The 11,845-nt window shown below is 35.4% G+C and overlaps 2 protein-coding genes and 1 pseudogene across 2 annotated transcripts; all 3 read left to right on the top strand.

Moving 5' to 3' along the window:
- Window positions 1-1,009: 1,009 nt before the first annotated feature.
- Window positions 1,010-1,540, top strand: LOC104718104 (putative defensin-like protein 234). The gene is made up of 2 exons (XM_019231021.2): window positions 1,010-1,168; window positions 1,288-1,540. The coding sequence occupies exons 1-2, from the start codon at window positions 1,102-1,104 to the stop codon at window positions 1,473-1,475; spliced, it is 255 nt and encodes an 84-aa protein (XP_019086566.1). The 5' UTR covers window positions 1,010-1,101; the 3' UTR covers window positions 1,476-1,540.
- A 713-nt stretch (window positions 1,541-2,253) lies between these two features.
- LOC104720199 (alcohol dehydrogenase-like 5) lies at window positions 2,254-10,038 on the top strand (annotated as a pseudogene).
- Window positions 10,039-11,170: 1,132 nt separating this feature from the next.
- LOC109126779 (putative defensin-like protein 235) lies at window positions 11,171-11,778 on the top strand. Its single transcript, XM_019230576.2, has 2 exons — window positions 11,171-11,342; window positions 11,491-11,778. Exons 1-2 carry the CDS (start codon window positions 11,276-11,278, stop codon window positions 11,685-11,687), a joined length of 264 nt encoding a protein of 87 aa, XP_019086121.1. The 5' UTR covers window positions 11,171-11,275; the 3' UTR covers window positions 11,688-11,778.
- Window positions 11,779-11,845: the final 67 nt, after the last annotated feature.

Below are 11,845 nucleotides of genomic sequence, written 5' to 3' on the forward strand. Positions count from 1 at the left end.
AAATTAATAATATTGGGACCATGAAATTCTATTAATTTATAAAGATTTTAATTTTTCGATAAATTAATAATTATTAAATTATAAATAGACTTTCTTAATTTAGTAAAAAGTTTAAAAATAAGATTTAATCGTTATACTTAATATTTTTATAAAATCAATTAAAATGAAAATAACAATTATCATGTTTTGAAAATAGTACTCAAAGATTTTTACATAGTAAAAATATTAAAAATGAACTCTAATAAAAATTAATGTGTATATATATACATATATTTAGATAATTATATATAATTATTGATGGGACTATATATTTACAAAGGATTTTCAAAAGAAATATTATCTTATTATATTATAGAATTATGTCCAAAATTATACTAGTCCCAACTTGGGGCCGAATATATTTATTTATTTATAGAGATTATTAATTTTTAGAGGCTATACTGTAAATATATAATATTATTAGTGTTTTAATTCAACTATTTAATATTTATGTTTTGAATTTGTGTTGTTTCAAATATTTCTTTTGATATTCTCACCAAAAAAAAAATATTTCTCTTGATATAGGTTTTAATGTTTGGTGTTATATTATGTATATACATATATATATCTAGATAGATATACATATGTTTCCAAAACGATTCCATTTTTTAATTTTAGAAAAATATTGTTTTTTGTTTCCGAAACGTTTCGCTTTCGCGTATTCATTTCTGTTTCCGTGCAAGCTAGGTCTTAACTAATTTAACTAATACTATATGGTTCAAACTTGGTTTATGTCATTCAAGTATTCCATTCCTATCATTTATAAATATGTTGAATAATCTATAAGTTTCCAAAACCTCTTAGATTCTGAAACTATTATCAATAAATTTTGTATAGTAGTAAATCGAAATCCATAAAGACTAAAGATTGCTTCCCACAATTAAGTGATATGCTGACCAAAAAAAAGGAATAAAATAAATATATATGTTTACCAAAAGTTTTGTTGATTATGTGTGTATTATTGACACAACAAAATTAAGTGTATATATATATCATTCATTGAAACGAGGAAGGAGGAACAATAGTGAAAAAGATAAAATATCAATAAGCACAATAAGAATCATGAGATCTGTTACTTTGTTATTGGTTTCTTGTGTTCTTATGTCTTTCATTTTGGGCCATGTTAAAGGTAAATTCTAAAACCCCTAATATGGTTTCCATACCATGTTTTATAACCCATGTTTGCATCATCAATAAGTAAGATCTGAAATGTACAATTCAATTTTTTTTTTAAATAATTAAATACAGAAGTGGAAGCTGAGTTGAATCCAATGGACCAATGCGGCCGGAAGGATATATTTTTGGGAGGATGCGGCAGCGACGGAAACAAAACATGCATAAATGACTTTGTTAAGAAAGGACGTGGTCAGCCTAGTAGTTGCGAGTGTGATAACTTCGGCGAAGAACATTTATGCCGATGTAATTTTCCTTGCTAGTTTTTTAATTTGTTATACCTCTACAAATAAAATTTAGAATGAATAATAATATAACGAGTTTATTATGATGTGGGATTTTGAATCTTTTTCGATGTTAATTGGTAAAATCGTAAAGAAGAAAAAAAGTGACAAGACTGAAATACCTTAAAGTTTTGTTTCCTTAAGACTCTCTGCTCAACACTCCATCATATCTAGATCAGAGAGAGTACTCTATAACAACCATTATTTTGGTTCATTTTTGAATATCCTCACATGGTTCTTCCCGAAGCAAATAAATAACTCTCATTCACAATCGATGCACGAAAGTAAAGACATTGTATTTTCATGGTATACTAAGACGGTCTTATTTAAAACTAAGAACCATGTGAATCTTGCCATCTCAAATGCATTTTTTAGCAAACGTGTAGGATAACCTTTTTTGATATTTTTTTGGTCAACACAACATACATTTTGTCAAGTTTGAATCTAGTAAGGACAATAACACACGAGCCATTAATTAGGCTTATGTGTCCTGGTTGTGTAAATTATCCTAGATTCCTAAGTTCAACTACATTAATTAATTAATACGTTAGTCATAGAATCAAGATTAAATTAGAAGATATTTCTTGGCTGGCTTTTAGTTTTGTCTTCAATCACCTACCACGATCTCGAAACTTGCTGCCAAGAATTTCATTTTCTTACGATTAATTTTCAAAAACAAAATTAAGGGTAGGCTGTTTATTAGAGACTAGCTCAATTAGAAACAGTCCACTAATCAAATGTGTTTTATTATAAAATAATGGTATTGATGAATGCATGCAGGCACGTATATTCATAAAGAGAAGATTTATAAGAACAGGTAGCTCTCTCTCTCTCTCTCTCTTTTACATATCCACTCCAAAATAAGTTCATAATTAGTTCATCATTCACGAAGGAAAGCCAATTCGATGCAAAGCAGCAATATCTAGAAAACCAGGAGAAGCATTGGTGATAGAAGAGATCTACGTTGATCCACCCCAACCTTACGAAGTTAGGATTAAGATCCTATGCACATCTCTATGTCACACCGATTTAACTTTCTGGAAATTAGACTGTGTATGTTTTTACACTTATCAACACTAGTTAATTTTGTTTTCTCTCACTAATTAGTCTTTTGAAATTTCTAGGGACCGCTTGCAAGGTTTCCTAGGATTCTAGGACATGAAGCAGTCGGGTAAATTTTCTTTATATACTTGTTTAACTTTCATTTTTTTTTTCAAGAATTTACCTAATTACTTTATTTCATTGAACTTTTAGTGTGGTAGAGAGCATTGGTGAACATGTGCATGGATTTCAACTGGGCGACGTCGTTTTGCCAGTGTTTCACCCTCGCTGTGAAGATTGTAAAGATTGCAAATCCTCAAAGAGCAACTGGTGCGCAAGATTTGCTGATGACCCTTTACCAAACACTAGACGATACGGAATGACTTCAAGATTCAAAGACTCTTTTGGAGAAGATATTTACCATTTTCTCTTTGTATCGAGTTTTTCTGAATATACTGTCGTGGATATCGCGCAGCTCGTCAAAATATCTTCTGAAATCCCAGTCAATAAGGCGGCATAATTACTCAGCTGCGGTGTCTCCACAGGTTTCTTATATATTTGTTGCCCTAGGGTTGGTAGAAATCAGGGGTGAAAGCATATTTAAGAACTTTTTTTTTGGGGGGGGGGGGTTAAAACATAAGAAGAAGAAGATATCAAGAAGGTGGGGTTGTTATTATAATAATTCAACGTGGATCAGGAGTTGGAGCAGCTTGGAAAGTGGCTGACGTTGAAGAAGGCTCCACCATTGCAGTTTTTGGCTTTGGTACTGTTGTACTTGCGGTATCAATTTTGTGTCTGTAGAATTAGATATCAAACCAACTTGATCTCCTTAAACAACTCGACAAACCTATATATACATGTCGAACTCTAGGGTATTAGGTTTAACATAAACCGTCATAAACATTATAAGCCCAATATACAAAGCCCAACATATGATTCTAATATCTATCCTCAATATTTCCCCTTACGGTGGAGTGTGAAGATCACGAACGCCCAACGTGGACAAAATGTAATGAAACTGATCACGACCAAGAGCCTTTGTAAAGATATCGGCGAGTTGCTAAGTCGTACGAACATGTTGCATGACAATCACTCCTTCACGAATCGCATCATGAACAACATGACAATCATTTTCAATGTGCTTGGTGCGCTCATGGAAAACAGGATTCGTAGCAATATAAATAGCAGCTTTACTATCACAAAATAGGCGAGCTGGCGCAGCGTGGTTGATACCTAACTCCTTTAACAACTTACGAAGCCACTTAATCTCCTTAAGAGCAAAAGACATAGACCGATACTCGGCCTATGCGGAAGAATGAGAAACCGTCTTCTGCTTCTTTGTCTTCCACGAAATAGGACTACCACCAAGTAGAACAACATAGGCACTAAGTGACCGACGTGTAAGCGGACAAGAACTCCAATCCGAATCATAGTAAACCTCAATGGACAAATTAGAAGATGACTTAAGCAAAATGCCATGACCAGGCGAGCCATTTAAGTAACGAACAACACGCATAGCTGCCTCCATATGTGCTTCGCGTGGCTCTTGCATAAACTGAGCCAAGACATGAACATAGTAGCTCAACTCAGGCCGTGTATGTAACAAATACAGCAAACGACCCACTAAACGCCGATACGACTTGGGATTCGAGAGGACCATCGTCAGTAGTGAGGTGATGATTCTGTTCCACAGGAGTGTGAACAGGTCGAGAACCAAAGTCCCCAGTGTCAGCAACAATATCAAGAGCGTACTTACGCTGTGTCAAAAAGAAACCATCAGACCCACGACTGACTTCATGATCAAGAAAATACTTTAACTTCCCCAAGTCCTTCATTGAGAAACAACAACTAAGATAATCTTTAAACTTTTGTAGCATGTATCCATCATTGCCACAAATGATGAGATCATCAACATAAATCAACACTCGAAGCTCTATGTTATTGCGAGTATAAGAAAAGAGCGAGTAATCTTCATACGACTGGAAGAAACCAAAACGCAAAAGAGAATCCGACAACTTCTTGAACCAACAACGAGGAGCTTGTTTGAGCCCATACAAGGATTTGCGAAGATGCCAAACCTTCCCTGGATGAGAATGACGGAAACCCGGAGGAAGCTTCATGTAAACCTCCTCATCAAGATCCCCATGTAAGAATGCATTGTGAACATCCATCTGATACACCTCCCAGTTCTTAGCCGCAACAAGACAAAGGAGAGTGCGAACTGTAGTCATCCGAACAACAAGAGCAAAAGTCTCTTTGTAATCCTCCCCCTCAACCTGATTATTACCAAGAGAAACAAGTCTAGCCTTGTAGCGTTCCACAGTACCATCAACATTGTGTTTTGTCTTATAAATCCACTGACATCCAATAGCAATCTTATTAGGAGGAAGCTCAACCAACTCCCCTGTTTTGTTCAGTTTAAGAGCATCAACCTCCTTATACATTGCATCATTCCACACCTTGATCTGAACAGGCTCTTTAAAATTTTTAGGCTCATTATTGTTAGTAACAACCGCAAGAAAAACTCGATGAGCCGGTGAAAACTCATCATCAGAAACAAAATCCGTGAAAGGAGACAAAGAGATACCTGGGACCGAGATCGAAGACGTTGAAGAGGAGTCGGGAAGAGCAGTAGAGGATGATGGTGTGTAATTAACGTTATAGAGGATGTAATTATTAAGCTGAGAAGGGGGCTTAGAAGAACGCTGGCTTTGACGTTGCGGAAGAGCCGACACAGTCGGTAACGGAGCAGAGACAACCTGGTCAGCAAGAGGAAGACTAGGAGGATCAACCGTAGGAGGAACAACCGGAACAACAGTGGAGGGTATAACAACGGGAACATAATTAGGAGGAGGAGTCTCCGGAGCAACATGTAAATCATGCGACAAAGAGTTGTCAAGAGCAATGTCTTGGACAGCATAATCCGGAGAACTAGGAGCACAGCTCCCCCTTGCATTTGTAGTAGTTACCAACCAATCATCATCACCGGATGGTCGAGAATCCGACACAAGAGGTAACGTAGAAACTGGTGACGCATAAGGAAAAACTTCTTCCTGAAAGATCACATCTCGAGACACAAGGAACTCATTCCTTTCATTATCAAAGACCTTCCAATCTTTCTTGCCAGAAGCATAGCCAACAAAAATACACAATCGACTACGCTGACCAAATTTATCAATGTCTCGACTGAGACGATGAACATAGCATGCAAAACCAAAAAAACGAAGCTGGTCATAGGTAGGTTTGAAACCGTGAAGCAACTCATAAGGACTGCGGCTAGAATGAAGAAAAGACGGCGTAAGATTGATAAAATATGCCGCAGTATGAATGGCTTCCCCCCAAAACTTGATAGGCAAGCTAGCCTGAAATAACAATGCTCTAGCAACGTTCAGTATGTGCTGATACTTTCTTTCAACACGCCCATTCTGCTAAGGCGTGCCAACACACGATGTTTGATGAATAATCCCATTAACACGAAAATGAGAAGAAAGACACATGAATTCTGTCCCATTATCGGTTCGAACCACCTTGACAGCTTTATCAAACTGCTTTTCCGTGTATTGCAAAAAATTTGTAAGAACACGTCTTACTTCAGACTTCTCAAGGAGGAGAAACGTCCACACTGCTCCAGAGAAGTCATCAACAATCGTCAAAAAATACACTGTACCACAAGAAGAAGGAACCCGATATGGTCCCCATACGTCACAATGAATCATGGAGAAACAATCTGTTGTTTTATTAAGACTATCTGAAAAAACAGCTCTTGTTTGTTTAGCTCTAAAACACACGCCACAAGACGTAGAGCTAACAGAAGACGAAGAACGAGAAAACAAAGGTAAAGACGAAAGAACTGAAAAACTAGGATGTCCTAAACGCCGATGCCACAAGGCAGGATCTGTAGCCGCACTTGCCATATGAATCTTTGTTGTAGCCACATCCGTAAGATAATACACACCATCACGCTCTTCACCGCTTCCAATCAAAATCTTCGAAAAACGGTCCTGCAAAACACAAAGAGTGTCAGAAAACATGGCTAGACACTTTGTTTGTTTCAGGATTTTAGAAACAGAGATCAATGTGGTGTTGAGTGGCACAAAAAGAACATTTGTCAAATTGACATCCTTGGAGAGTGGAAAAGATCCCATGCTTATAGCAAAAGTTTTACTCCCATCAGCAAATCCAACCGGACTTGGTGGAATAGAGACCACATTGGTCAACAAAGAAAAAGTCCCTGTCATGTGATGAGAAGCTCCAGTATCCAAAATAATATTGCCAAAATTGATCTTACCAGAAAACTTGTTCGAATTATCAGTAGCAGCAATGCCATTGCTTTAGTTTCCTTGAATGAACTGAGTGAAAGCCTTCAATTGTTCTTGTGTTAATTCAGGCAGACCAGAAGGATTAGAACTAGTAGCATGTGTTGTAACAGATTGACCACGTCCGCGACCGCCGACGTTGGAGCCAATACCACGACCTCTTCCTCGGCCACCAGAACCACGACCAGCATTGCTCTTCTCATTCCTCTCCGTCCACTAGTCCGGAAAGCCGACGAGCTGCCAACAGTCTCGTTTCTCATGACCACTACGACCACAATGAGGACAAGGGAACCGAGATTTACCAAGGACAGATTCTGGTTTGCTTCCACTAGAAGCATCAGACCGAGCAAGAAAACCAACAGCTTCCTCTCGTTGTTCACGGAGACGACCGTACACTCCCGTTGCTCTTCTCGAATTACTCTACTGTACACTTCACCAAGAGAAGGAAGAGGATCCATGGCAACAAGATTAGCACAAAGACCCCCAAATCTGGATTCATCAAGTCCCAAAACAAATTGGTGAATCTTCTCTTCCTCTCTTTCTTTTGCAGATGCAGATGTAGCTCCACATGTGCACAAACCACACGAACAAACTGTGAGAGGTTTGTAGATTTGGTATTCCTCCCACAAAGTGGACAACTTGCCATAGTATTCAGCGACTGTTTGTCCTTCTTGTCGACAAGCGCTGAGCTGACTTTTGAGTTGATGAACACGAACCTTATTCCCAACCATGAAATGCTGCTTCAAGTCTAACCAAAGTAGATGAGCGTTCGTGATAAAGGTATTTGTAGATTTCACCTTTGGTTCAATCGAAGTCCTTATCCAACCAACGATCATAGAATTCACCGTCAACCAATTCTCCAAATTGGGATCGTCACCAGCTGGTTTAGGAATCAACCCATTGATGAAACCAAGTTTACGTTTGGCTTGGAGTGCGTTTAACATATCCATTGGCCATTCATTATAGCTTTCACCGTTTAACGACACCGACGAGATCATGGAACCAGGATTGTCGGAACTTGACAAGGTGTAAGGAGAAACCACTGGAGTCATTGACTGCGGAGAATCATCCTTCTTTGTTGCAGAAGAGCTATCATCGACGGAGGACATGTTTTACTTGTCATGCAAGAAACAATTTTTGAACAAATCAAGAAAGAGAAAATCGAAACTATCGATTGAAAAGCAAAATTTTAGAGAAATTTTAGAGATCTTAGCTCCGATACCATGTAGAATTAGATATCAAACCAACTTGATTTCCTTAAACAACTCGACAAAACTATATATACATGTCTAACTATAGGGTATTAGGTTTAACATAAACCGTCATAAACATTATAAGCCCAATATACAAAGCCCAACATATGATTCTAATATCTATCCTCAATAGTTTCCCAATATTTAATTGATTTAAGAAACATTATAGTTATTTTTTTTGGTATGCCAAACATTATAGTTATTTGCTGATAAATAATACATAACTAAATGATTTGATAACAGGTTGCGGAAGGAGCCAGGCCGCGTGGGGCTGGAAAGATCATTGGAGTTGATCTCAATCCTGATAAATTCGAGCTAGGTAATCTACTTCTCGTTCTATTTCAATTGAGTGTTTCTTTCTGTCTTTTAATGTCGCTAATTTTTGTGGCTTATTCTGACCACGTTGGGTTTGGTTTATATCTTATAAAACACTAAAAACTAGTAGTTTTAGTTGGCCTTGGTCTATCTAACAAATAGACCCATCCGTCCAGGTTGTATTATTTATTTGTTAACATAACCAAATCCAAAAGTAGTTTTAGTCGTTCTGTTTCTTTACAACTTATAAATAATATTGCCAACTGAACATGTTTGTAAGCTATATATAGTATTATATTTTACAACATGATTGAAAACATAAAAATCAAATCAAATTGAGATTGGGCTACTAGATAGTAGTTTAGATAATATGTGGTCAACCAAAAAAATAATCTAAATATGTAATGTCATGGTTTGTTGTATTGGTGCATTACATCATCCTTCAACTTATGCGTATATGTTGTTGACAAAAAAAAAAATACAAATTATTTTGCGTTTAAAAACCTAAAACATTAGTAAAAATAAAAGATTTCAGATTAGCTATCACTTATATGAAAGAAAAATATTCATTGATCATGGATAACATATGCTACCTACATTGAATAGGTAAGAAATTTGGTGTCACGGAATTCATCAATCCTGCCTTGTGTGGAGAAAAGAAGATTATCGAGGTATGTTATTTAATATATTACACCATTTCAGAGTTATTTCATACTCCTTCCGTTTCAAAATATAGAATGTTTTAACTAAAACACGCAAATTAAGAAGTCTTTACTTTTAACAAGTTCAACCAATCAGAAACAATACTGCATAATATAAAATACTAAACTAATCTAAAAGTTGCATATAAACTTGAAAACATCCTATATTATGAAACAAAAAAACTTCTCTAAAATATCTTATATTTTGAAACGGAGGGAGTAGCTTTTAACATCATAATTATATATATATATATATATTTTGTAAATTTGGAATTAATCATTGATTGATTTAAAAAACAAATTAACTTATTTATATGTTGGAAAGTTATGAAAAAGGTGATCAAAGAAATGACAGGAGGAGGAGGAGTTGACTATAGCTTCGAATGCGTTGGTTTACCTTCTTTATTAACCGAAGCTTTCAACAGCACCTGCACGGTACGTGTATACCGGATCTTTTGATTTCTCTCAGTCAGTTCACAATCATTACAATGGTTAAACAACATTATTTAACTATGTCTTTTAAGGCTTTAACAATGAAATATATAAAACAGGGTTCAGGCAAGACAGTAGTGTTGGGGATAGATAAGGATCTAACGCCAACAAGTTTGGGTTGTTTGGATCTTTTTAGAGGCAGACATATTTGCGGAAGCATGTTTGGTGGTCTTAAACCAAAACTAGATATTCCGATTCTCGTGGATCATTACTTAAAAAAGGTATTTTACATATTTATCTATATTGTATGATTACAGCTTTACATTTTATGTTTTCATGGGGATAACTATCTCGTTTACAATTTCAGGAGCTTAACCTGGATAGCTTTATTACACATGAACTGAAATTTGAGGAAATCAACAAGGCTTTTGATTTGTTAGTGCAAGGGAAGTCTCTCCGTTGCATTTTATGGATGGACAAATAATAAATATATTGTTTTAAAAAAAAATATTATAATCGTGAGAAAGATTTTGTTTAAAAGAGATCAATTCTGTCTCTTCTGTTATCTCAATTCTGAGATCAATTCTGACTCTTCTGTTATTGATAAAAAAATGTATCATTCTTTTAATGCTAAGCATGTGAATTATGAATTTATTCGGATTTTGAATATTCTATCAAATTAATAGAATAAATAGATAGAAAAATTATAGGGAAATTATAAGAAAACTATTTGAAGAGTCAACCTAATTCACACCATGAAAACTGGTCGTACTAGGGTTGGCATCTAATGACATATCTTATCATCTCCAGTCTCCACTATTCAGTACTTGCATCCACCATAAGAAAACAAAAGGGATGTGATGATAGTAGCATGCCACATTTGCTACTTTTAAGTTTGAAGTTAGGAGTTAGGAGGACATGCAATTTTTTTTTTTTTTTTTTGGTAAAATGACATGCAAATATTAATCCAACTATCCAAGCAATGACTGAAAAGTATCTTTCTTAATTACCTTAATTCCCTCTTTTACATTTTTTCATAGGATCAGAGATGTTCAGCTGAGTAGCTGACGACCAATTTTCTAGGTCAATTGTTTCTCTTATCTTATTATATGTGTGTATATATAAATTTTCCTCACTAACAAACTTTTGTATTGAGTTGCATAAATATTAAATGTTTTCTTATAAATTATATATATTTGGTTTTCTTTAGATGAAAATGTCATGCACGGATAACACGTATTAATTTACACATATTTACTGATAAGTGACACATCGAAATTGTAGTCATGATGAGACATACCTTTTTTTTTGGTCAGACATGAAACCTACCTAAGCAAATGTATAATTAACCAAATTAACAGTTAGGTCTCTGTATTGCCTGGGTGTCTTTCCCATTTTTAACACTAACAAAATCTGTAAGTTCCCAAAGTTCTCTTATATTGAAAATAAATATATACTAGATTCATGACAAATTCAAATTGTTTGACCAACAATATTTTATCAAAAGGAAATTAAAGATTACCTTCCAAAAGTAATTAAATCTACCCATCAATTACGTTGAAGAAAAGTTTGTCATTAAGTGAGTACCTTTCCACCAAAGTGTGTTCATATTAAGCCCTTTTTTTTTTGTTCATTTCATTTCCACCATCAGCCAATACTAAAAGCAACAGAGAAGAAAGATAATTTCAATTGGAAAAAATAAAATCCACACAATAAGAATCATGAGATCCGCCACTTTGCTTCTGGTTTGTTGTATTCTCATATCTTTCATTTTCAGCCATGTTAAAGGTAATACCGAACCCTTATTTACTTTTTTTTTCTTCATTTGATTGTTTACTCTAATTTGTCAATGGCGAAAAACGTTGTTTCCATTAATAAGACCATTCTTCAAACTTTACATCATTGTATTCTTGTGGTTGATATAAACTCGCAATAGAAGTGGAAGCTGGATTGAGTCCCATAGCGGCTAGCCTACGCGTCCGGAAGGATATATTTGTGGGAGGATGCGGCAGCGACGGAAACAAAACATGCATAAACGACTTTGTTAAGAAAGGAGGTGCAGCCAATAAGCCTTTTAGTTGCGAGTGTGATAACTTTGGCTTCGAACATTTATGCCGATGTAATTTTTCTTGATGTTAAATTCTTCTTCATAGCCTTTTGTTATATCTCATACAAAAAGAAAAACACAAGAAATAATAATATCAATGAAGGAACTATTTTTTTAGTGTGGTGGTGTGGAATAATCTTAAAGATAAGATGATCAGAATTTCAGAAACACATGTCCGTGTGCC

This window comes from Camelina sativa, chromosome 10, assembly GCF_030686135.1.
Source record: "Camelina sativa cultivar CO46 ecotype springtype chromosome 10, ASM3068613v1".
Lineage (NCBI taxonomy): Eukaryota > Viridiplantae > Streptophyta > Magnoliopsida > Brassicales > Brassicaceae > Camelina > Camelina sativa.